The following is a 25893-nucleotide window of genomic DNA, read 5'->3' on the forward strand; positions in this document are numbered from 1 at the left end:
AGCAAACCACAAAGTTGGTTTCTGTATGGTACAGTAACACAAGAAATCAGGGTGGAACTGATAAAGGAGGATGCAAAATATGTCTCTTGCTCCTAATGTTTCTATTTCTGAGAGAGGGAAAAAAAGGACAAAAACTAGGACACAAAATACTAAAATAGGTCAGACTGTTATAGTGTCTGTGGCATGAGGGAAACTCAGTGAACATACAGTAGTAACAACTAGTAACTTAAAACACTACTGTTTCGCATCTTACCTTGAGCAGGCTACTCCTCCGAGAACAAGCCTCCTCCCTCAGTCTCTTACATGGTATAATTAAATCGTAAATCTCTTTGAAGTATCAAGGTTTGATACATCGTCGCAGATTTATGGAGTTTATTTTTCTTGGCATCTTTACCATAGCTATTAAAAACACAGTGCGCATTTGTGATGTTATAGAAATGCAGTTTCTATACTATTTATTTCTCTTCTTTTGCGCAAAACTTGCCCCATTGTTCATTTTTCTTCTATTTTTGTTTGAAAACAAAAAAGAAGAAGAAACTGGACTGAAATGTCATATATTCCCTGCAATAAATTATTGTAAGAGACAAGAAAAGGCCAGTTTAGAGGGATTCCGTGTTTTATCTTTTCTATGAAGCAATCATGGACACATTATTGGCTCCCTCACCAAAGCTAATAGGCCGTGATGATGGAGTTTAGGAACACCACGGCTGAGTGTTTAGACCCGTGCATGCTCAATTTCGCTCATTTCAGTCGTATCAAAACACAAATAAAACCAAAATCTTTGGTCTGCCTCTTGAAAGCCAATCACATTTAAATTGATTTGGACTTTTGACAGAGGCTACGTGCGCTTGTGCCGATACGTCCAGATTTAGTCGAGCAATCAAACTGCAGAAAACATATTCGCATCCTTTACTTATTTAAATGTACTAGTGGATAAATAGTCCTGCATTCAAAGTCTGACCAAGGTACAGAAGTATTAAGCCAAATATATATAAAAATATATATAAAAGGACTCATTGATGTATTATCTTAAATGACATAATTGGATTATCAATACTGATGCATCAACATGCAAGCAGCATTTTACTGTTGCTCGAGGTGGAGCCAGTTTTAAATACCTCATATACTGTTGGATAGTTTAGTGGTTCCAAACCTAGGGGTCGGGCCCCTCCAAAGGGCCACAACACCAAAATCAGAAGGCTGTTGTATGATAAATGCGGCAGGGTATGTGTGTGTATATATATATATATATATATATATATATATATATATATATATATATATATATATACATATACATATATACACACACAATATAATGTATTTACATAAAGCCATCTGAGAGGACTAGAGGGGAAATCACTCTTTGGCGGGACTGCTAACCTGAAATGGGACAAGGGCCCCCACTGTTTTATTGTTAGGGGCCATAAGCCGGAAAGGTTGGACACCACTCATTTAATCTTTTATAATGTATTATGTACGTTTATCTGAGGTTTTTTATGGAAGGTCTTTATCTGAAAAGTTACAGCAGCTGTTAGATAAAAGTAGTGGGGTGAAAAGTACAATACTTTTCTCTTTATTGTAGTTAAGTAGATAAAGTGGCATTAAATATAAATACCTAAGTACCTCAAAACTGTGCTCAAGAACAATACTTACGTACCACCACTGTCAAACTGACTTAATTTGTCATGTCTCTCCATTTAATACCGTACATCTGTATCCCTTTATGTAATGTCCATACTGCTGGTCAGAGACTCCCTGTTTGCAGCTGTGTTTTGAAAAGGCGTGGCCACAGCCAGCGGTTGTTATTGAGAGGGCATTCACAGAAGGAAGAGGAAGGCAGGGGAGTGGAGGGGTCAGAGGTCAGGGGTCAGAGGGATGATGCCCTGTGGGGAATGGCCTGAACAGTGCCTGCTAGGTTGGCTTCCTCTACTCCCCACACCCACAGACCCCCAGAGAGAGGAGTCAGAGGAACACATATTTACCATTGGGGAACAGCTGTGGGGCTGCCTGGGACTGGACACTCCTCTCCCCTGCATGCACGCGCACACCCACACACACGCACACATTGTAAAAACACCACTTTAGTTCTCTGTACACTTGAACCACGCAGCATTGGTGTGTTGTTTTAAATCATGCTCATGTGTCAAGAACTAATCCGATGTATTTTACAGTATATCCACCTTTTGTTCCCCTCAGTGAATTATGAGCGCAACTTCCATTTATTCCCGTCATCGAAGAGGCGTCTGTGAGAGTTAGCATGCTCCAAGCGCCTTTCCTTTTTGAATTTGTAATTTTAAGGAAATACATTAGGTGAGAACTCAACCTGTCACACCTTATATGGGATAATGTGATCAAACCTCTGCCTTGTACTACAGAGGGATGTGGGGACAAGCATGAAGAAGTGGCCTTTGATAATGAAAAGTAGCATACTTAGCCTTTTTCTTCATTATGTCGCTACAGACAGTGAATGGATGAACAGTCTGGATAGCTCTGAGGCTTATCAGTACCTCCATAGCAGTAAAGCCAGGGGCGTCTTATTAAATGAGGTGGAACACAACAGTGTGTACATATTAATCATAACAGTAGCAGATAAGAAAGCTGATTCGGATTTGGCTTCTTTTGGCAGATGAGAATGTACCATCGCTGACGGGAACAGTGACGTCTCATTGTCAGTTTATGTTTGTTTCAGCCACACATTTTACTTTAGCGTGACTGTTGGTGCAGTTGCAAACGGCATAACTTGCTTCTGATCTCCATACCATTTCAGCTAAAGCTAAGCTAACATACTCATGAAGAGGTATTATCACATTATCCCATTTGATGAGTTGTGTTCCCACATTTTTTTCTTTCTCAAAAGGTTCAAACAAAAAAGAAGATGCGCACATAATTCATGCAAGATATCATGGGGATAGGAAAAAGGTGGATAGCACGGATGAGAGGGGATCATCTCTTCTGAATTAAACAAAGGTTAATAGCTATTTACACCCTCAGGAGGCAATAATGACATGAGAGAATGACATTATGTTGTTGATTTAAAAATAAAAGACGGTAACAACTGGGAAAACAGCAGTGATTATTTTCCTAATAAAACACATTGTTTATGACAGATCCTCGACTAAAATAAAAAAGGTGACATCTCAAGGAAAAAAGTGTTACCTCGCCACATGCAATCATGCAAATGAAATATTACACACAGTGCAGTTCTGTTTGTGTGAGATGAGGCTTTTGCTAGTTAGTATGAGCGCTGCGAGCCTCCGGAGACAGAGCGAGTGGTGGTTAGTGCTGCAAGCTGAAAGACGGGGACAGCCAGATTCATGTCTGCGCTTTATGGTGTCTTTTATGGACGGATCATTTCAGAATTAATGTTGTTCGGCTGTTGTATCAAGTCTCTAAGCACTGGCAGTGGGCCCAGCTGTACAATTTATGTGTTGTCATTAAAAAGCTATTTGTGTTCATCATTTATGTCATATTACGACTTTTAATTGATTGGCTTTTAATTTAAAAAAATCTACAAGCCAAATTCCCAAGTCTACAGTCCACTGAATGTATATTTAGCTTCACACGAGTCTACATGGCACACATTGAGTACGCAGACCACGCACACTCTCCCATGATACAGCTGGGATGACGGATTTGGCCTTTAAGAACTTCAGCAAAATGGAAAAAAGGTAAAAGACCTTCTGAGGGTCTTATTTTGAACAGGAGTAAGAGCTATCATGTATATCCTTGAACTATTGTAATTATGTTTAAAAAAATATATATATCTGTAATTAAAGCGTGTTTTCAAGCCCTTTTGGATGTCAGGATGACCGACCCAGAGCTCTTTTGAGGTGCAGGATGAGGAAGCAGATGCTCATTTCACAACGCATGCACAGTTCACGTCGACTGCCACAGTTGGACCAACGTGTCCCCATCCCAACATGCAGCATCCAGACACAACGATCCTAAGCAGTGAGGAGGACAGAGAGCACTGCGAGGTACATCTGAACACACCAGCGTGAACACAGACCACCCGAAAGGAGAGCACAGCGTGTTTATGTTACGGGCATATGCGTGTAGACTACATGTGTTTACATGCATGTGATGCCTGCATGCTGGATATGTACCGTTTGTGTGGTTGTTTGTATAGCTTTCTGTTTGTATTATAAAATGCATCTCTTGCTTGCTCTTGTGTGTGTGTGCGTGCATGTGTGTGTTTGGCATAGTGTGGCCAACTCTTCAGATGATTGAACTCCTGAGCATGTCTGCATCTGCCTGCTATTTGTGAATGTTTATGATTTGCTGTGCTAACAGCGTAAATGCTTCCACATGACGGTCGCCGCTCCTTTAAGATACTACTTCCACTTACTTGATGCACAAACAAATAAACCGGACTTTGTTACATTGTGTTAATTTCAGTCAAATAATCCGACTTTATAGATCGAGTAGACGAATTGAACAAATACCTCTCAGTGTGTGTGTGTGTGTGTGTGTGTGTGTGTGTGTGTGTGTGTGTGTGTGTGTGTGTGTGTATGAATGAAAGAGAGCATGTGCCATCCATAACGGCCCAGCTGACATGAAACTCCCACCAACAGTATGCAAGGTATGAACAGAGGTGAGAGAGGAAGCAGAAATAATCAACACTTCCCAACAGAGAACACCGCGTGTGGTGTTTTATTACAAAATGCCTGTGCAGGCCTGGGTGATGAGAAACACCACACAATCTATGAAAATGTGCCACAAAATGATATGAAACCTCCCACAAGATGGATTGAACGGCGAGGCGACGGCATACTGAACGAGCCCACCAGACTAACGACGAAGCCGCTGACGAGGCGAGAGCCGCTTTGTAATCGCGCCGTGTTCCCCTTTCGGATGAAGTATGCGGAGACTCGATTCATCACAAATGTTACGAAATCAAAATCAATAGTGAGGCTAAACCGGGAGTGTATTTTTCCTTTTGTGTGGTTTTCCGTGGATCCCCGCTACACGGCGGCTGAGAGGTAATTATCACGATGTGCCATGAAGACGGCACGCAGAAATAAAACAGGCTATTTTTATCTCGCTCGTGACATTCAAGACTATTTGAAACTTAATTCACGATTAGAATATGATGTCTTTGTTCCAAGAGAAAACCATTTGTTTTAAGCCTTGAACTAATTACAAATGAAATTCCCTTCCGCAAAGCAGAGGTAGCTGCCATATCTTTTTGCCAGAGGGATAAGGTTATTGTAATCAAACCTAGCACACCGACTTGAAATATTAGTGTACAGTCGTGCAGCTTCTGATGTGCTACACACACACACACACACAAAAACACAGCTGCAGCATGCGCTGCTCTTGAACGGTTTTTCATGGTGGAAACCCGACACAGTTAGAGTCCCAGTGCACAGTGGTGGTGCCTCACTGAAGGTCTTCTAACGCTTGTGTCACTCACTCTCCCGTCAGTGGTTCATTTGGCAGAGTGTTTGTTTTATTGAGGTTTTATTAACTAATAGAGTGTCTGGGAGATGGAGCGCCCTTGTGTCGACCGCAGAGCAGCCCTCCTCCCCTCCTCTGTAAACCCAGACTCTGAGAGGGAAATCAGAGATTTTAACTGGCTGACTGCTTCTTAATCTGGCACACCTAAATGTACATTTGCTCTGCCTTGGGAATAAGACGAGCCGAGACGTATAATTTGGTCGCGGTCAACTTTGCGGCGTCCCCCCCTGGCCGAGCAGGGTACAGCAATAATGACAGGATGGCTGACCAGACCTTGACATAGGTCTGGCTCTCATCAGGGCTGCGGTAATAAAGAGGATCCAGAAGCACTGAGCTAATCAGCCGCTACCCAAACCGAGCCCCCAAACTTAACAGCCATTGAAACCAAGCAACCGCCTCACCAGTCTGCGCCGCAGGCGTAGCCTCTAATTCTATTACTAGGTTTGTGTTCCTGACAATGAAAACATGTCCGATCCAACTCACAGACACTTCCAGTACAAACCCAGAGTGCCAACACTACAAAGTGCACGCGGAATTAGGTTCAAATGGGTTTGTGCCGTATACAGAAACTATTAATGGCACTCTGGTTAAAGCGGCGGATAAATTAGAGACCCGTCTGCAGTAATGGTCAGTCTTAAATGTGCACCTGACTAACTTCATTGGTAATCGTCAGTGCAACTCTGCATGGCGAAGCGTGATCCGTACGTGTTCATTAGCACCGTGCTTTGACTCTACAGGCCCCATCTGATAGAAAACTGCCCTTCAAAACGGTTCAATATAGCCGAGAGGCTGAATGATTTTTACTCAACTTAAGTCGACCGAGGTAAACACTGATAAATAATGCCAGTGGAAGGTTAGGTCAGGTGTGTGAGTTAATCCCCAACGGGAAGCAGTAGAAGTACTGACCCAAGGGCTAATGGAAGGTGTGCGTCTGACTGCATGGCTGAGAAACAGAGAGGAGTAAGGAGAGCTGGTGTGTCCAGTGAAGAGGAGGAGGAGGAGGAAGAGAAGCCAAAGCAGATGCTGAAGGGTTACTGGAGCAGCAGCAAAGAGGAAAGCACAGTGGGTGGTAGCCTTTTGTCCTTGTATGTCACAGATCAAGAGCTACTGGAACGAGGCCTTTATCTCAACTTGCATTTTATCACAATAAACCTCTTTTCAAACTTGAATTCAATTTGCTGTCGGGAAATTGGGTGCAGGGTTAATGTGGTTCTACCATTTTCTCTTTCTAAAGCCGTTACTTCTCGCCCTTGGTACTTGTATCGGGATGAGGTGACTCACCTACACAAGTCTTTCCATCGCTGTGCAGGACAAACTTCATGTGGCACGAACACTTGGGGCCGTGGTCCGTCTCCTCGCAGATGTGCTGGCAACCCCCGTTACCGTAGTTACATGTCACTATCAAAGAGCAGAGGTCATTAACATAAAATGCATATATACACACTTTTTTTTTTTTAAGAAACGAAGGAATAGTGAAGACTACGACATGCAACGCCTTCAGCACAACACACTGTAAGGGCCATATGTTCTGGAACATAATCACTGCGAGCTCCGACTGCACTCTTTACTGTAAATGTAAAGCTTCACATTGCAGAGTTTATCAAAATGATTGGATTAACAAAGTCACAACTCAGTCCGAACACTTTAACAATATGGAAAATAATCAGAAGTTACTACAGATGCAAAAATATTCAACATTTTCTTATTCTTATTAAAAAATTGGGCTAAGATTAAAAGGGAACACTTAATTTTCAATTTGGGACCCTATCTTTCCATCTTTTTGTGTCTAAATGACTAATGGGGAAATCATGTTTTATATTTTTCCAATATTGGGTGACAGACAGCCGGCAGCCGCTAAACAGGCTTCAATGAAACTGCTCACCGTACAATTTATGTTCACTAAAAGTGCTTGTTTTTACCAATGACAAGCTCAGATTTTGATCTGCGCCAGGAGAATCATGAGACCATCCGTGTGTGTGTGTGTGTGTGTGTGTGTGTGTGTGCACCTCTGTGTCTGTTAGAATGACTGGAAAGGTGCACTCAGGAGAGTTACTCAGAGAGCAGGGAGCTGACAACATTAAGGATAGAAACCTACAATAAAATAAAATGTTTTTCTTTATGTTCACGTGATGCACTCTGTTATTGCTTCTCACAAAGTCTAACACTTCACTAAACTTTCTATTTTCCATCACAACAAACTGACAACACCAATCTGAGCAGGTCAGTGGCAAAAAAAAAGAAGCACTTTTAGTGGACGTAGTATTTTACAACGACTGCTGGCTGAAGCATTCTCCCTCAATACTGAACCCATTTAAAAAAAATGCCGACTCCAATCGTCACAAAGATCAAAATCTGTGCATCATAATGTGAAGAAAGGCGTTCCTTGCTTTGCGACTGGTGAACTGTGTTGATAATATTTATCACTATCATGGTTTTATTCATTCATTACTCCACAGACTCTACTACTACGGAGAATTTGGGCATTGCAACTCCATGACGTGGCCTCGGGCAAGAGGCTTACTCACTACTGAGACAGTCTTCATTTTTAATGCATTCAATAAACTCTGCAGAATGGGCAAAACCTTTAAGTGAACACATTTTTTTTATTTTCATAATTTATGACATTTCTCAAACAAACGCAGCAAAGGACTCATGTCAGTTATACATACATGATGGGAAGATTTCTGGTTTAAGTATGTGTGTGAAAATACATTTATCTACTGGCGGGCGAGGGGAGCATTAACCGTGGCACCTCTAACACACCTGTGATGACAGAGTGAGAAAGAGCACGAAAGAGCAGAGGCTTCCACCGCCATCCTGTCTGCACCCTACCATCCCAGCGCCTTTTGCCCTTTTCCTGGGCTGTCAGAGAGAAAAAAACTATAGAATAACACTTCTCCAATCCTTATCCAAACACAGACAAATCCCCCATCAGCCATGGCCCCGGCTCTGACAGGATGATCTCCGTTGCACAGCAACAGGAAGTGTGCGCTGTCCATCAGAGCCGTCCCCTTCGAGTAACCTCCACACTTGCCCCGGTTGTGTAAATGATCGCTCCTGATTTGATAAACATGTTTTTCTTTACGAGGGCTATTCAGGAGATTAGTCACCGCTTGGTAATGTAACTTAAATGTCAGTAGCCTACTTTAAATCTGTTTGGAAGGCATTTGTGGAATGAGTACAATTATCCATCATCGGCAGGTTTCCAACCCCAATTACCTTTTCATGAGGAGCCTATAAATCCTCCTCCTGGTGTGTTTCCCTATGTGTGTGTGCGTGTGTGTGTGTGTTAGCGTGTGCGTGTGCGTGTATATGTGTCTTTTACAGAGAGGAACTATGCTTCAGTTTGACATGACTTACATTTGCACTCCTTCATATTACGCGTGAGCTGGAATCCAGGTCGACACTCACAGGCGATGCCACCCTTCTGCGTTTCCCTGCAGATGTGTGCACAGCCGTGATTCTTGTCCATGCAAGTGGGTCCATCCTTCCCGTTGTCTGGTTGCACTACGAAAGAAACAGCAAAGGAGAGTGAGAGAGCTCGTCTTTTAACCGTCTCTGAAGATTAGACAAGCGTTTTTTTTTAAACCATTCAGTAAACTCAGAGTTTGGTTTTAAATTAGACGTCACAAAGCTTATTTGCCTGTCAGGCTTCCTGACCCTGAGTCACAAACATGCCTACTGCTGGTGACTGACATGCCCAGTACCCCTTCACAAAGATTCAAGCACTTGTTGGAACATGCTCACTCTGTTCAGGCTATAAAAAGGAGGCTGCCTGCAGAAAGGATAAAGCTCCCAGCAGGAGCTGATCCCGTAGACCTGTAATTTTTATTGAGGTAATCCCCCATAATGAAAAGAAAGGAGGAACACACTGGAAAAAAATAACTCTGGTTAAATTCTCCCAGTAGAGACTCAGAACAAAAGGAGATTGCACTCCAACAAGAGAAGGGTCAGCACTCATTTTCATCAAGGTTGAAGCACTTGTCAAACCTCTAAAAACACAAAAGGAGGCATAATTGAAGAAGAAGCCTTTTATAATTCAAAGCTTTACTGGCCATCGTACGATGCATGATGTGTGATGTATAAATGCTTCATGAAGAGGTGCAGCAGACACCTAGCCTGCATGTCCATGACTTGAAACCCTCACGTCATGAATTATTACACAAACGGACGCAGTGCTCTCTCTGCTTTACTGGAACGGCACAGTTTCCTTCTTGGGGAGAAGACTGATATCTGACTTATTTGTTGTGAAACCTCGCTGCGCTGTAGATGCAGCGACAAACCCCCAGCCCCCCGCTCTGTGGCTCATTAAAAACCCAACAGATCTCTGTTTCCTTCTCTTCTGGCAAATAGGGAGTCAGTGAGCGAGAAGACATCTCCATTAACGTCTCATTAAATCGGATGTCGCCATGAAGGGTGTTTGGAGGTCTAACTTTCTTAATTAGCCAATTTTCTATATTTTTTTTGCTATAAATGTAATCATTTGCATATGTGTTTGACATAAGTGTCAACACCTAGCGCCGCTCATATAACCTTGTGCGCTCTTCCTCTGAAGTCCAAATGTGGTGTGCCAGTCATGGAAAGCGTGAAGCTGTCAAACAGTTTCTACGTATCTGCCTCAAGGGTGTCGAGGAGAAAAAACCATCTCAGCTCAACAGGGTGTCACATCACTCTGTGCTCCAAGGAGAAAAATCTACATCTGTTACGTGGATGTTAAATGTAGTCAATTGAAGCAATACATTCCTATGTGCTATATTGACAGAGAAAGCGGCGATCTGCTCGTGGAACCAATGCAGACCATGACTACATGTACCAAAATGCATTGCGCACAAACTACTGATGCCCAGCTGAAACATAGTGTAGCTGAGTGTTTTGAGGTATGCTACTACACTATTTCTTATTTTCCACACTGTCAACAGCAGGTCATTACAGCTTCACTCCGTTTTTACCTTTCACAATAAAAGCCCAAGTTACATTTACTCGGCATTTTGCTAAGCAGCAACTCAACAAAATAGCTCACAAAAGTGTGAGGTGACAAAAATACTAACTCAAGGGGCATCTGTCCTCTCAGTCCTGCTGCTCTGAGTTGTCTCTTCCAGTTTATCTTTGGGATCCCGAAGGAGGTGGCCAGCACACCTCACAGTGCACGTGAGGAGTAAAACGTCCATGCAGAGTAACACACTCTCTCAGGGTTGGCGTCGGGCATCCAACAAAAACTGCCCACGCTGACATCCATTGCAACAGAATGATTTCCTTTTCTGTTGGCATTGGCGGGCAATTGGAGCTAAGCGACCACCAGTTGGTATTTGCTCACGGCAGCTCAGATTCTGGAGCGTCCCCATCAGCCATAACCTCCCCGCTTGCAGCCTCAACCTCACCCCGTAGCCTCGGCATGCTGCATTTCTTCGGCTGCATCCTCTGCACTCATATTTTGGGATGCCATTTTCGCTGTCAAAAAATTTAGCTTGTTGGCAACACTAGGAGAACAAAGAAATGAATTTGTTGAGTGGCATCCGGCGCACACCCCCTTGGCTACCAGAGAAACACAAATTGAAATCGCCTTTGGTTCTTCCCTGCCTCCAGCTACTTCACTATCACATCAAACGACGGCACTGGATGCAGTTTGCAGCTTCATCCTGTGCATCGACTCGGATTTCTTGGTCAATGCAGGAATGTATTGCTTCGATCAACTACATTTACCATCAACACTGATTGGACATCCACATAAACAGGTAGCAAATGTCCCCTTTAATTACTTATTCATGTACTATTACTCCTGCCACCATAACCTCATTTAATCATGCCCTCTTGTTTTCCATACGTTTTGCACAGAACTGAACCTGCCCTTCTATGTATTTCCACTCGTGGTTCAAGTAGCTGACGGTGTTTGAGTTTGATGAGCCCCTGGTTAAATACTTTCCATCACTTTAAGTCTGTCAACACGTGTCACCAGATCATCCAATCCTCTCAGACGTTCCTGCCTGAGCTCCTGCCGTTGATGCAGACAGGGTGAACTATTAGACGCTGCAGCGACAGCCCTCCCCGCTTAACAAAGACTCACCACTGAGCAAACACTGGGCCAGCGCTTCAGCTCTGAAGGCAAGAAAGAAAGAAAAAAAACATGGCAGGACTGAGTGAGGTGACCATGAATGAGCGTCAACAGAGCAGCTGCTGTAAAGTGCTGCAAATTTCACTGCGAGGCATATGGATATTTAAGTAGGATGTGGAATTCAGTGGTCCCTTTACTTGGCTTTGTGTCAATCCGAGTCCAGAGCAAGAAGCAGACATCTATGAACTCAACAGAGGATTGAATTTCCAGCTAAGTAACCCTAAACGACTAAAGATTACTTACTAAGGTTGTATTGTGCATCCCAAAACTCACTTCACTCCCCCTTTATTTTTATGTAGCCCCCTTTCTCTCAAATGCTACAGAGCCATCCATCAATAACGGACTGGGGCCAGAACCTGGGCCTTCATTTCTCTGAGGACCAATAAAAACCAAAGTGTTGACACAATGGCCCTTTTCTCCAGGCCAGGCACAGCTATCATCCACCGTGTGCAGTTCCCTCTAACTGGCTGCCAAAGGCCTTCAGTTTTTATCATTACTAAATGATGGGAAGCAGAAAGAATAACATCCTTTCATAAGGAGGTGGATGGGAAAGTGAAGGAGAGGAAAAACGAAAATAAAAGAAAAAGCAAGATCATATGCACTCTGACCCATAAAACATAACTATATGTAGAAACTAATAAAAAAAACAATCACAGCTTTATAGGCACAGACCTGGACAGTCCAAAGTCTTGGAATTGAGAAGGAGCTTTTTCAAATAGCTCGCTACCTGAGTGGATACGAGTTTTCACACAGCTCAACACCGACAGGCGTCATCAAAACTACTGCACTTGCGGTAAAACGGGAACACTGCAATTAACCAAGAAAACAAGTGGGAGTGTTCCCTCTGCAAAAGAGCCACAACTTTATCCTCACCAAGAGAGGTCGTGACCTCTGTACCCAACACCAAGACCTCATGTTGTTGCCAGAAGTCCAATAAATCCCTTTTTTTTGTCCTGTTCGCTCAATAACAGCCTGTATGATGAAGAAAGAGTTTGGCACTTTGGGAAATATGCTCAACTGCTTTCTTGCTGAGAGTTAGATGAAAAGATTGATAGCCAATTTATCTTAGCATAAAGATTTATTAACATTTATTAAGAGTTAATAACAGTCAGAAACTCAACTGATTCCTGATTTGTGTACAGAAGCATGTTACATCACCTTTTTCTAACTAGGGCCCGTCCACCTCCACCAGAAAGACAAGCAGAGTTTGTTTTAAAGAAAAAGAAATATCTTATGTGAAATAACCAAAAACTGTACTTCCAATTAAGAAGGATATTTATAATCAGGGCCTTTAAGAACACCGACCCACTGAGATCTTGTTGAGCATGTTACATTGTGAGCTCTCACTTTTCTTCCCTAAAGAAACAACAGCATGACCCTTGGGGACAAAGTAACCACAGTAAATTATTCTTCGATCCCTTGAAGCAGAATCAATTTCTATCATTAAGTCAGTGGAACTTCAACTTAATATGCAAGATCTGCCGCAGCACCTCCAGGACATTGCTTTAAGAGCAGGTCACTTCAAACGGCCGCCCTTCTGAAAGCCAGCAGGTCAGGAACACAGAAAAAGGGAAAGTAGATAAAGATTTACTGATGATGGTGACTCTTGAGGGCGAGTCATTCTAAATGGGTCGGTGTGGAGAGAGATTGATTGGAGCTGAAATCACTATTTCAGCCAGTGGCTTGAAAATGTGAACTATCGCTTGCCAAGTAATGTAATGTAATATATATATATATATATATATATATATATATATATATATATATATATATATATATATATATATATATATATATATATCCAAACCCCACTTCCAGAGAACCAACATTCCCCCAAAAGTAAGCAGTGCGACAGCAGCAAGGAAAACCTCCCCTTTGTGAGGAATTAACAAGCCGGTTTGTCAGAAGCATACTAGCTCCTACTAAACTGCAAAAAAACTAATATCATATCTTGTGACGCCCACGGGACCTCCAGGCTCCTTGGGACTGTCCTCCTGAGCTAAAACCTTCCTTCCAAGAAAACTTTTCCCAGCAGAAAAGTTTTAACATCACAGGTGAAACTGCGCAAAAAGAAGCAAAGTTAACACGGGCGCTCCAGCTAAAATGCCAACGAACAAGATCCTGGAACAAAAGATCCAAGGAGGCCACAAGTTCTTCACCGCAGCGCTGCAAGCTCTCTTAAACCTGAGAACCATGTCGTGGAGAGACTGAAACAATGGGGCTGAAGTAGTGGAAGGCATGCCAAGGGTTTATAGTCTGCTCTGAGTGCTTAGGGAAGAGAAAAGAGGGCTCACGGCCCATGCTGAGATGCTGTAGTACGTCTCAGAGGGGAGACGGTCCCCTCTTTGCTCGACGCTGGCTGGAGGACATTAAGAAGCTAGTGTTGGTTGCTTACAAATTGAAAAGAAGGGGCCTAAGCATGGAGCCACCACACTATAAAAAGCAACATTCCTTCCTCTTAGATAATGGGCCCTTAAAAGTTTTAATAGGAGGATAAAAATGTCAGCGCATGAAAAGGAGAATGGCAAAGGAGCTGAACCTGGATTGGGTTGAGTTGAGCTGTGCTGCGACGCAGATGGCCGGAGAGAGCAACGGGGCAGTCGGTCTGTCGAGGGAGTAACTCTTCCCCAACGACTCCGTTCACAGAGAGCCGAGAGAATCCACCCGAGTGCTACTGTTTGGTCTGTTTTGTGGAAGCGCTGATTTTCCACAGCTCCCCGAGGCCTTTTTTTGGGGCCGCTCATTTCACTCCCTTTTCTCAGAGACGAGCCACTGACAGCGCTGAAACCGGAGGATGGAAGAAACGGCATCGAGCAGAAAGTCACTGCCAAAGCGCTTAATGTTCAACTTCATGAGGATACTGTGCTTCGAAGAACAAAGCGCATACATGCTATAAAAAGGTGCCCATATGCTCCAGAAATCATAGTGTCTTAATCCGTTCAAGCTCGTAAAACAGGTGATATGCGTGTGCGTTGACACACAGGTGTATTTGCATAATGTATGCAGGTTGTGTGCGTCTGCCCATCTGTGTCACAGACAGTTGTTCAGCACCTGCTGGGGACGTGCCACTCTCGCCTTCACTCCTCCTCTCTTTCTATCAAGGTCACCTCACTGTGCGGTCCCGAAGGAGCCAGGCGTCCTCCCAACAGCTCTCTTTATGAAGACAAAAGATAGGAGGAGGTACAGTATGTTATTACAGAGTCGCATTCTTTCCAAAAAATAAAAAAAAAAGGAGAGAGGCAGCTGAAGAAGGCATCTGCCTCAGTCTGGCCCTCTGGTTAAAGCCACGACAGCCAAGTGTTAGTGGAAAAACCCCACTGGCACTCAGGCAGTCCGCAGCAGCGTGCTGGGCTGGCCAGCTTTAGTGATGGCCTTCAGCAAACCCACGAGCAAAAAGGGATGCCCGTCTCAAATGAGGTACGGGGAATTCAGTGGCAAGGCAAGCCAACATTTGCTAAAGCCCGGGCCACTGATGTATATTTGATCAAGGGTGGAGGGGGGGGGGGGGTCTGGCCAAAGAGGGAAGATAATGTAGGAAAAGAGACGGGAGGGGAAAGTAAGAACAAAACATACGCGGGGGTGGACGGAGAAAGACAAGTGGGACGGTAAAGTGTCCCGAATGTCTTCATCTACGCGGCTGGACTAACGGGAGGGACTTAATAGGCAGCAGTGGGAGCAGAGCGCGCGGCGTTCCCTTCGCTCCACTTCCCTAGAAAAGGAAAAGAGCCTGGTTATACGGTTGGGCTGCAGAGCAATGGAGCAGCGACTTCTGCACTTGTAAAAACAGTTCTGTGGCCAATGCACAGACAGGCAGGCCTGCTGAGAACCAACAAAACATGTAAGAACCCTGTCAGCTTCTGCACAGCGGGACATCCACAGTACAAATGGCTATATATTTGAGTTTTCTGAATTAAACATTGCATCATTGGAATGATGGAAATTGGCCCTTGAGCAGCGCATTACTTCATAAACTTAAAATGTCCAAACAGTCTGCTACAATGGACATCACAGTCAATGAAAGCCAGTTAGTTTACGATAAGAACAAAACATCCATAAAGCAGGGTTCAATGACTCCAATGTCTGATTTCACACAGGAGGAATGTGACGGCTGACGAGCAAAGCCAATTGAGAATAATGGTGCAAACATTTATTATGGATTTGATCGCTTTTATTGGAAAATTCCTTGTACTTCTGCTGTTCTGGCCAGCACAGACAACACATATCGTGACGTGGACACGCATCAAAATGGCATTTCAAAAATGCGTCCGATTGTGCCTCCAGCAGGATTAAATGAAAATGAGAGGGGAAGCTAATGAAAGCTGTAAACACAGGAAGCTTCTTTGACAAAGTAAACATTTCCTGGAAAGAGGACGCCTACTGTAGAGAAAAAGAGTAATGCTTGTAACCACATTCAGGTGACTGATCAAACACAATTGCTCAAGAAGTTGTTCCATTATTCTTTCCAATATGGCAAAATAAGTAAATACCAAGAATGATCTGAACATCCAACGGAACACATTGTGTTTAGCGGCCCAAAACAAACTCAAAGTTATTGATTTTTCTTTTCACTTCGACTGCAAACCTTGCTGAAGCCTCGAGGGCTCACGTAATCAAAGTTTTCCCCGCAATGAGCTTCAAACGCTGCAATGTAACGACCCCGCTGGTGTGGACCTTCAGACTGTCTGCTGCTATTCAACAGCTCTCCAAAACAAAAGCCAGCCACACTTATGCCACAGTGATTGGCAGAGTGACAGGAAGTTTGATCAAGAGGACTCAACTTCTTGTTAAAAGCTGCAGCAATCACTTAACTAGTGCTAGTTAAACTTGATCAGCTCTACGGCCTCACAAGTAATTCTGCAGTGAAGATTCACATTTCAAGTCACGTAATCATATTTGGTGTATTTTAAGCTGAACAAAAGTTACAATATGTGGCTCATAACAGCCCATCAGTGCACACTTAAGGTAATTGCCCGACCGGATGATGCATAAGGACTAAAATTATGGATGTGTGGGTTGACCGAGCTTGAATATCCAGAATTCCAATGAGCTGGATTCCCGTCTCACGCACACACAGTACGTCCCTGTTATCCTCCTATATGAAAGAGACAATAAATCAAATGCACAGCAGTGGAACCCTTCTTGACCTGAATGGCATTCCTATCAACCGCTAAGCACCTTGGCTGGCCTTTCAAAAGGTTTTATTTCTTGACGGGGAGAAATGTTTGGGGAGAATAAATGAACTGTTACATTTTGGCCAGCTAGACGAGGGTGCCTTCATTTGGCCGGAGCTATTCCTGCTCAGAGGAGCAGGGGCAGGTCTAATAAGAGACGGGCCAGCAGCAGCCGTGTCATTAGCTGGGAGGCTGGCAGACCCCTGCTGCCTAATTGGCACAGGCTCGCTGCTAACAAGGGCTTCTTACCAGCGGGGGAAACAGACCGTTAGCGACACACACACTACCAGCAGTGACCGGCTCTCCAGTGTCCCCAGAAAGACTTGCAGAAGTTGCCCAGGGAACACCTGAACCATTAATGAAAGAAATGGAAAGCTGATGTCTTTTTAATGAGAACAATAATGCTCATGAGCAAACTGCACTCCAGGCGTTGCTCTTTAAGAGGGGCCGTTGCAGAATGGATGGAGAGTTGCATTTGAAACGACTTGGCAGGAAGATTAGATCAGTTTTAATTTTCTCAATGACCCCCCTCCTCCTTCTGAGCCACTATTTTTTTTTTAACCAGTAAGCAAGGAAAGTGATATTTGCAGCTATTCCGCAGGGTTATTGTCCAATAACTTGGCGAGTCACTTCCTCAGTACTTCCATTTTGCCTAAGACGCACACTGTTGTAATGAGAGCAGTAATAATAAGCAGATGAGTAGTTGTTCTGTCTGTTAGTCTTTCAAAAAATAATGAAGCAATGACAGAGCGGCTGAGTGAAGGAAGTTTGGAGATTTACGGCATCTTTAATCTCTTGCGCCAAATGGGTCTCATCTGGATGCAATAAAGACAAATTTAATATGGAAATGGTAGATTAACAGGAACTCAGGGCATTTATCAAGGAAGAAAAAGAAAGGATAGAGGAAGTGAAGGAGAGACGGTGGGGGTCTGCCTCTGACAGATATCGCAGTAGTGCTTTGAAACACAAGAACCAGATTTTCTCTCCACTCAAATAACACTGCGTTTATGAAATGTAAACATTGACAGTTCAAGGCCAGACTGATCTCATATCCCGGACTTCCAAGATCCTCGGTTCCCCCATCCAGGGGACTCGGGGGTCATCACAGTCTAATGACTCCCAGCACGAGCAGTTAACATACAAAGAGGAGGGCGGCGATGAAGAGGCGCTCCGAGCCTGACGAACATGCTGTCGAGGCTTTCTGAATGACGAAGCGCGAACCCCAGGAAGTCGAAAGATCGACAGCTCGGTCCCGGCCGGAACCGGCGGAGCCGAGGAATGTGTGGACGGCTGAATAATTACCCCTTGAATAAATGGGTTTTGTGATGGCGATAACAGCTGCTCAGTTTCTCTGATGTCTCTGGAGTCGACCAAACACAGAGCAGAAGAGAAGAGCAACAGCACAGGGAAACGTAATCAATTATATTCATATTTTGGAGAGAAAATCCCAATTACCTAATTATCCGGCAACAAAATATCTCTGCTTTTGAAGTCGGTGTAATAATTAGTAAGGGTCTCACGATTCTCCGAATCCACCATTTGATGTCATGTTTTTTCAGCACTCAGACTGTGGCATCGCCATATGGTCAAATTGAAATAATGAGTTTAATATGTTACAACAATATATTCCACCAGTCTATTGGGAACAAAAGAGGATCTGCTTTCGGTCCACTTTGGGCAAAACATTTTCCAGACTACTGGGGTTTGGAGAACAATGGGCGGCCCTCGTTCACCAAGTGAAAATAAGGTTTTGCATTATCATTTCTCAGAAAATAACACGCTCCAGAAAGTAGCTCGTCGCAGAAATTGACAGTGCGTCACATACATAATTGCCTGACTTTTAGACATATGCCAAGACATGGTTTTATCCTCCTTTGAAAGATGGAAAAAGTACACTGGAGTATTATTATTGTTTGAAAGAATTGTAGGTTGGCTTTTAGTTGCTACATTATAATGATAATAAGATTAATCGGGAAAATAACTCTTAAGTGATTCACCAAAAATGTCTTTGGCACCGCGAATGGAAAGGCTGACACTGAAACAATATACAACCGCCCAAATGAAACGGACTAAAACCAGCACACGCTGTAAATCAACAGATTTTTGTGAAAAATGCTCTCGGCGTTTCACGATTTAGCGAGACATACAGCCACCGGAGAGCGGTCTCTAAATCAGAGAATGAGCGCTTCGATCCCCAGCGCCTTCTTTGGGAAAGTCAAAGTGTCCTTGGGCAAGACACTGAACCCCAAATTACTCCCAAAGGCCGTACCTTCGCTGTGTGAGTGTACGTGAATGCGCATTAGTTTAGATCCTGAAGGGCGGGTGGCACCTTACATGCCTCTGCCATCAGTGTATGAATGTGTGTGTGTGTGTGTGTGTGTGTGTGTGTGTGTGTGTGTGTGTCTAGAAAGGCGCTATATAAATGCAAAGACCATTTACCGTTTTACAAACGACAACCACTTTTCCTGCATTTTCCGTGACAAGACAATATGCAGATAGGAGATATTTTCCTGGCTGCTTTGCTTTGCATGCAGCGGTGACGTTGTAAAGGTCTGCCTCAGAGCGGGCTGGATCTGTACCTTCTCCCGTCACGTCTCCGTCCCACAGGAACGCTCCATAAACAAGAGGTGTGTCTGCCCCGGGCTGCACCTTTAATTGTTTTCTCCGCTCACAGTCCCCCGAAGGCCACTCTCACACCACCGATACCTTAAAAATGCTGCCAAGCACTAGATTGGTTCAATTTGAAAGGGTGGGAAAAAAACTAAAAGAGATTTATTCCCTTTCTTCTTCTTTATTCTGTCCTCTAAGACTTGAGACACCTAACATTGCTCACCTTTCATTCAGACCTGTTGGGACCAAATCACATTTTCAGCTCAAATTTGCACATTATTATTAAAGGTTTAAAATAATGAGCTTTACCAACATACAGTAATATCTAACCCTGAGTCAAATATGTAATTACTGAACAACACATGTTCTCTGATATTTTCCATAAAGCATCAGAGTGTGTGTGTGTGTGTGTGATTAACCTTTAGGCCTTTGGATGCAGGTATGCTGGTTGTCACTCAGGAGGAATCCTTCTCTGCAGCGGCACTCGTAGCTGCCCATCATGTTGACACAAATCTGCTGGCATCCGCCGTTGCCTTCTGAGCACTCATCCACATCTGCCAGCAGACAGACGCACAAAACCAAATTAATAACACAGAACAAATACGACACAGATTACCGTTTGTCTGAAGGTTGTCTGGTGTCAAATCATAACCCGTTAAATGGGCAAGTAACTCTAAATGACAAACAGAGACGGCGGGAACAAACATACGTGATACACAGAGCGAAAGTAATTGTTGATGAAAGATCTTCTCTGAACCAACGTTACTTCTGAAAGTACCGTAGTAAGGTTTTATTGCTTTATTTTATTCTGTGCTATGAATAATAATGGGGGAAGCACTCAGAGTAAAAGTCCTGCATTGAAATGTCACTTAAGTAAGAGGACGTATCCATTATCAACTCAATGTACTTAAAGTAATGACCCATAGTATCACAGTTTTAGAGTATTAGATTATTATAAGTGGTGCATTAATGTGTAAGCCACATTTTACATTTGCAGTTGGTTGAGCAAGTTTTAATTATTTTATATAATGTTGGGTAGTTTAATCTGTAAAAGTGCATAATATTTCATTTAATTTCATATGCTCATTATATGATTTGTATGTTAAATGTATGGTAATTCATAAGCAAAGCTCAAGTAAATGTTAAATACTAAAGTACCTGAAATGTTGTAATTAAAGTAAAATATTTGAGTAAAGGTACATGGTAACAATCCACCTTTTGAATATGACGATACAATTCATGAAACCTGACTGTTTGATAAAGAAAAATAAATGCTGTATTACTATTTGACTGAAAACATTCAAGTTAAAAAAGGGCTTCTTCCTTCCTGGAAGAATTAATTTTTCATTTAAAGTGTTTAAGATAAGTGTTTTTCTCATTTCCAAACTCAAAACAGGTACAATAACCACAGAGGTTGTTCTCTGAATGCAAATGTCAAACAAAAGGAAAACACAAGGCAGAAAAAAAGTGTTTGGCTGTTATGAAAAGCCAGAGGAGCTCGTCTTAAGCTGTTTGAGGAGGCCGTGTCTGTCTTAATGGTTATCTGACATGGCAGCACACGGAGTTGCACTGAAAGCCTCCAACTGTGCAGCACTAAGCCGTAAAAATGCACATGCAGCAGAATCTCCACCAAGTGGGAAACCTGATCCACCTGGACCAGAGTACCTGCTGATGACGAGTGTCTGTCAGCCCCATGACGGGAGGAATGCAGGGAGAGGGAGGGAGAGGAAAAGTAGAGATGGAAAGAGGAGAGAGTACGAGACACAAGGAGGAGGGGGGAGCAGGAGGGTAACAAGCAACCATGTGAACCCACCTCAAGTGCATACAAAGGCAGAGCATTTACAAAGGTGTCGCCGGAGGCCTCGTCCTGCCACGGGGCAAGAAATGTGAAACTGACCACATAAACGAGAGTTGCTGACTTCGTTTCCACCGATAATGAATTGTGCACTTCCAGCTGTTCTCTCCTAATGGCACAAAACTATTGTGACTCAACAAAAGAAACAAATGAATAGCGGTGGAGCAGCTATAAATCTTTTGATATATTTGTTTATTTTCAACATGAAAGATATTGCACAATGTCGTTTCTTTTCTTTGCTGCTTTTGTTTGTCGGCCGCGCTGCAGAGCGTAGCATGTGCGTGACTGTACTCTGGCTCTGGAGGTGACTCTTCCCCCGCACACCCGGGCTCTGTCCCTCACTACCGACCACACTGGAACATTATCCATCAATAATCTGCTGTATACACAGGCCTTTTTTTTTTATTAAACCGTCATGCGAAACTAATTTACTGTCTATTTGTCCAGTCTGAGAAGGCCTCTAGATTAAGTTTCCTTTCTGGGGAATTCTCAGCCCGGCAGAGTTTGAAATTAAACTTCACTCTATCCTCCTTTCTTTCTTTCTTTCTTCTTTTTTTCCCCCCACATAGAAACTTTTCACCAAATGCATAAACACACACGCACACAGACAGACACGGGACAGAAACCTCTGGGGTTTTTAAGTAGGTCAGTGGCAGGTAGCGCTCGTGACCTTTGCCAAGTCAGCTGTCCTACTCTCACATTCCATCAGCAAAAGTGTCTCGCTCCTCTGAAAACTGTGTGTCGTGTCAGTTGAGGCTGTTGGGACAAGCGTCACTCTGCAGCCAGTGCACTCATAGGAAAAAATAAATCCGTAAAGTTCATATCAGAGTAAAAGAAGGACAGTTCAGTAAAAAGTAGTTGAACGGGCTTTCATTCAACTTCGTGGCTGCCTTGGTGTTGGCCGCGCGGTCTCATCTCCCCATCATGAAAGCGGCAGCAACAGAGAAAGGACCTTTGAGCTGACGAAAGCTGCCAACAACCCACAGCTGCACCTTTACAGATAAACTGTTCGCAGGCACAAAAAGAAGAAGAAAAAAAAGCCAAACTCCACAACTCATACGGGAAAACATCCCAACACACATAAAGTCTCTCTCTCTTTTTCACACACTCACAAACTCAAAAAATCCTAACATGTAAAAGGCTACACAAATACAACGGTCCTCGGCGCATGCATAAAAAAGGCCCACAAGGCCTCAGGAGGCCTGGGGAAATTCTCTTTCCATACCTACGACGCATCAATGAAGGTTTCATTTCCTGATTCCTTCATCCCTCCAAATGAGGCGTCGCCTGTCAGTAGATCTCTCCTGTTTAAATAGCTCCCATAATTGCCTGTGTTGTGTGCTGGGCAAGGCTGGCGTCCAAAGCAAATATTTCCAAGCGGAAAGGGGTTCTGGCATGGCCAGGAGAAGTGCTCATGTTATTTGGTCTTAAATTCTTCTTTTTTTTTTTTTCCTTTAAGTCTCTGGAGAGAACGAGGAGGGAAAAAAACCCGTCTTAATCAAGTTAAAAGGGCTGCCTCACTTCTGAAAAATGAGACAGGTCTCGGCTCTATCCCTGCTTCACTCGAGGAGACGAAGGGAAAAGGAGGGTTCAAACGGAGAGAGATTAAGAGATTGGTTGTGTTTGCGGAGGCCATGTCCGCTGGTTTCTCAGATAGCCTTGACTGTATATATAACATTTGGCCTTGCGCAAAGCTTTAGTCATGTAAACATGGCGGTTGCCTTGCAGAAACTCCTGAACCCTTATTTTGGAGAAACACTCAACTCTTTTGCTCACATTTTTTCAAAAGATTCAGCAACTTTGAGGGCATTTATTGCTGACCCAGAGTGAAAAACTACCACTGCCTGTCATCAAAGCTGTCCATGCATCCATCCCACTGCTCGGCTTCTGCCTGGATCAGACAGAACCGTCTCTGTGGTCTAGACAGACCAGAGACAAGGAGGTGAGGGGACGGACACTGGCCTCTTTGGGCATTTCGTTTACAGGAGTCGAAGAGGCTCACACTCTTTAATAAGGCAGAAAATCGGAGCCATGTGCAGCGACAGGCAGCAGAGCAGCTGCTGGACTGCAGGATGTCGCTCTGGTGGATGAACAGGCAGCAGCTCCGTGTCAGTGGGGCAGGACTGGCACATACGCAGCCAGCTCCAATTAAAACAAGATCCTCTCTTATTTTAAAACAGGATTACAGGATTTCCTCTTTTTCCTCGGGTCGCTTCTGAGGGCTTCAATGACACGGCGCATTTTTCACCCAGTGAGCAAAGGCGCCAGGTTTGAACCCGGCCTGAGGGGGCAACCGAGTTCAGAGACGCTGAAAGTGGCTTTGTGTTCGCAAACTTCCAGACACGCGGCTTGATATGTTGCAGGAAGTCCTGATCTTTCATCTGCACATGCTCACTTGAATCAAAGACGTGTAAATCAAACTGGAGGTTGATTCATTAGGACACGTACAGTAATGAGCTTTGAACAATTTATTAGTTCCAGCGCTTCCTGTCCGCTGGGTTCAATACAATGGATCCACATCTGCTACGCAAACGCGATTTAAATCTCTGTTTACTGTAGCCTTTGTTGCACAGCAGGTAGGGATCAGTTTTATGCTATTACATAAAGAAAAACTAATTCAGCTTTAATTGAACTCAGACTTTTTCAACCATTTTGGTAAATAAGCACATGCTTAAGATTCCACCGCCAATCTCTGACTGAGTTCTGTGCTAAGATCATGCTAAAAAGGCCTTTCTACGTTCCTCCAAAACAAGTCTGGAAGTATTTTAAAAACAAAAACCTCAGGATAAGTGTTTGGGTGGACAGCTTTATGCCAAGGAGACGAGAGGCCCTGCGCTGACGGCTCCCAGTCTGCTACATCCCTAAACCCAATCTCAGGCTTGAGTTTCCCCCAAAGCCCTGCCAGTGGGCTCAGCTGGAATTGTTCATTTCATGGTGGATGGGACTGAACAATCCTGAGAGAAGAGAGAGTGTGTGAGTGTGTTGATATACTCTTCAGGAGCAGGCTAATGCACCAATCTCAAATCCGTCCTTTAACTCATCACTCTAGCTCTTCTCCTCTGAACTGTGGAGAGACCCTCTTGTCCAAACTCGATCCGTGCATGTCACAACAATCAAAGTGACTGCTAACTGGGGAGCATTTGCATCGGCAGCGGGGACGTGAGGAGGGTTAGTGCTAAGCTTGAAGCAGTGTCTCTCCTATTCTGAACTCCTCTGGGTTGGAAGGGGAGCCGGGTTTATTCACATCATCACTTCCCCGACTCAACCCCACATATTCAGGAGTTGGCGGTGGCGGTTAAAAGCGCCCTCTTCCAGACGAGAATCAAACGTTTTCTGCACAAGTGAAGGGTGAGGACGTGATCATCACCGCCTTGGAAGAGTAGCCAACGCAGTTAAAAGGAATGCATTTAAGAGCGCAGCAAAGGCTGTGGAGCAAATCAGCGTGACGCTCTTTGATGACTACTTTTTTCTTTCTCCCCCCGCCATCAAGGACCAGGTCAATAATACATCACTCTGAAACCTTCTGTTTGATTAGTCAACCTTGCAACGTGATCCCAAAGGCTTACAATTGCAAGGGTACGGGCTCGGGCCAGGCGGTGACTCGAGAGACTTTGTGGTAGATGAAGCTTTTCTGTCAAAAAGATTGAGGGACATTCTCAAAAATACATTTGCAAAAACACCAAACGGTGTTAACTGACGTGACTGTTTCACCGCAGTTCTTCAAAAGCCCATTTCAAAGCTGTATATACTTTGGTGTTATAGATCATGTTGCGTCTTTGGGGAAGGTTAAAGTAAAAGGGCATTCATTTCCCTATAGATTGCACAGGGAATTGAGCACTACTGAATCAATACAAACCAAATCAGTGTTGGTCAATAGAAATCAGAGAGAAATCCAAAATCTGTTTCACGGGGGGCAACATGGAAGACGTACAGAGTAGAGCGTGATGAATATGAGTAAACATGCAATGATAAAAGCGTATCCTTTACAGCACAGTGGCTCTCTGTCAAACATCTGTCTATTTCATTCATCCTGCTTTTTATTCCCCCCAGTGAGTCACACTCGCTGCATGCGATTGTGGCATTTCCACTTTATGGCAGCATAAGAAAACATCTTCATTTGTGCCTCTTAGTTCCAGATCGAGGTGAAATGTGGTGATTTGTGGTTGCGGAGATGGGGAGTATTTGCGCAGATGCTTGCGATATTAAGCTACTTGAGAGAGTTCGACGAAGTAGCAATGATAAGAGGGTGTTTGGGTTTCTGGAAGACCTCAACCAAAACACATAGGTCATAAATGTGGGGACGGTGGTGCTACAGTGGGGAGCTAATAGCCTTCCTGCATCTGGTTTTCATTCTAAAGAGGATGTGTGTTTTGGATTAAATTGACATTGATTCCTCTGTTTTTCCTAAGACTGTAAAACTCCTTTACAGCCTCGGCATGAAAGACGTGTGGTGATTAAATACCATCCCTCCCTTACCTCTGCGAGATAATAGTCGTGACAGTTATAGAAGATGTAATCAAGTTCTTATATGCTTCACTTCCTCTCCTCTGTGTGTTCTGAGAGGGTACAATAGCTCCCTGTGAGGTGAATTATACAGTGAGTGACATCTCACTCTGCACAGACAGGAGCAGTGTGCTGTGATATTGCATTGCTTCCACCTTGCTGACTTCCTGACATCTTTGTGG

At 43.8% G+C, this 25893-nt stretch overlaps 1 protein-coding gene across 1 annotated transcript in view; it reads right to left on the reverse strand.

Annotated features, from left to right (window-relative positions):
* Window positions 1-25893, reverse strand: part of scube3 (signal peptide, CUB domain, EGF-like 3) — a gene marked incomplete at its 5' end in the record, with an annotated part of 67323 nt that overhangs the window by 18199 nt on the left and 23231 nt on the right. The window contains 4 exons of the mRNA XM_079226555.1: window positions 1986-2033; window positions 6745-6861; window positions 8824-8970; window positions 19773-19907. Coding sequence (XP_079082681.1) covers window positions 1986-2033; window positions 6745-6861; window positions 8824-8970; window positions 19773-19907 — 447 coding nt within the window. The remainder of the gene's footprint in view (window positions 1-1985; window positions 2034-6744; window positions 6862-8823; window positions 8971-19772; window positions 19908-25893) is intronic.

The sequence above is a fragment of the Taurulus bubalis genome, assembly GCF_910589615.1.
Source record: "Taurulus bubalis genome assembly, chromosome: 11".
In the NCBI taxonomy this organism is placed as follows: domain Eukaryota; kingdom Metazoa; phylum Chordata; class Actinopteri; order Perciformes; family Cottidae; genus Taurulus; species Taurulus bubalis.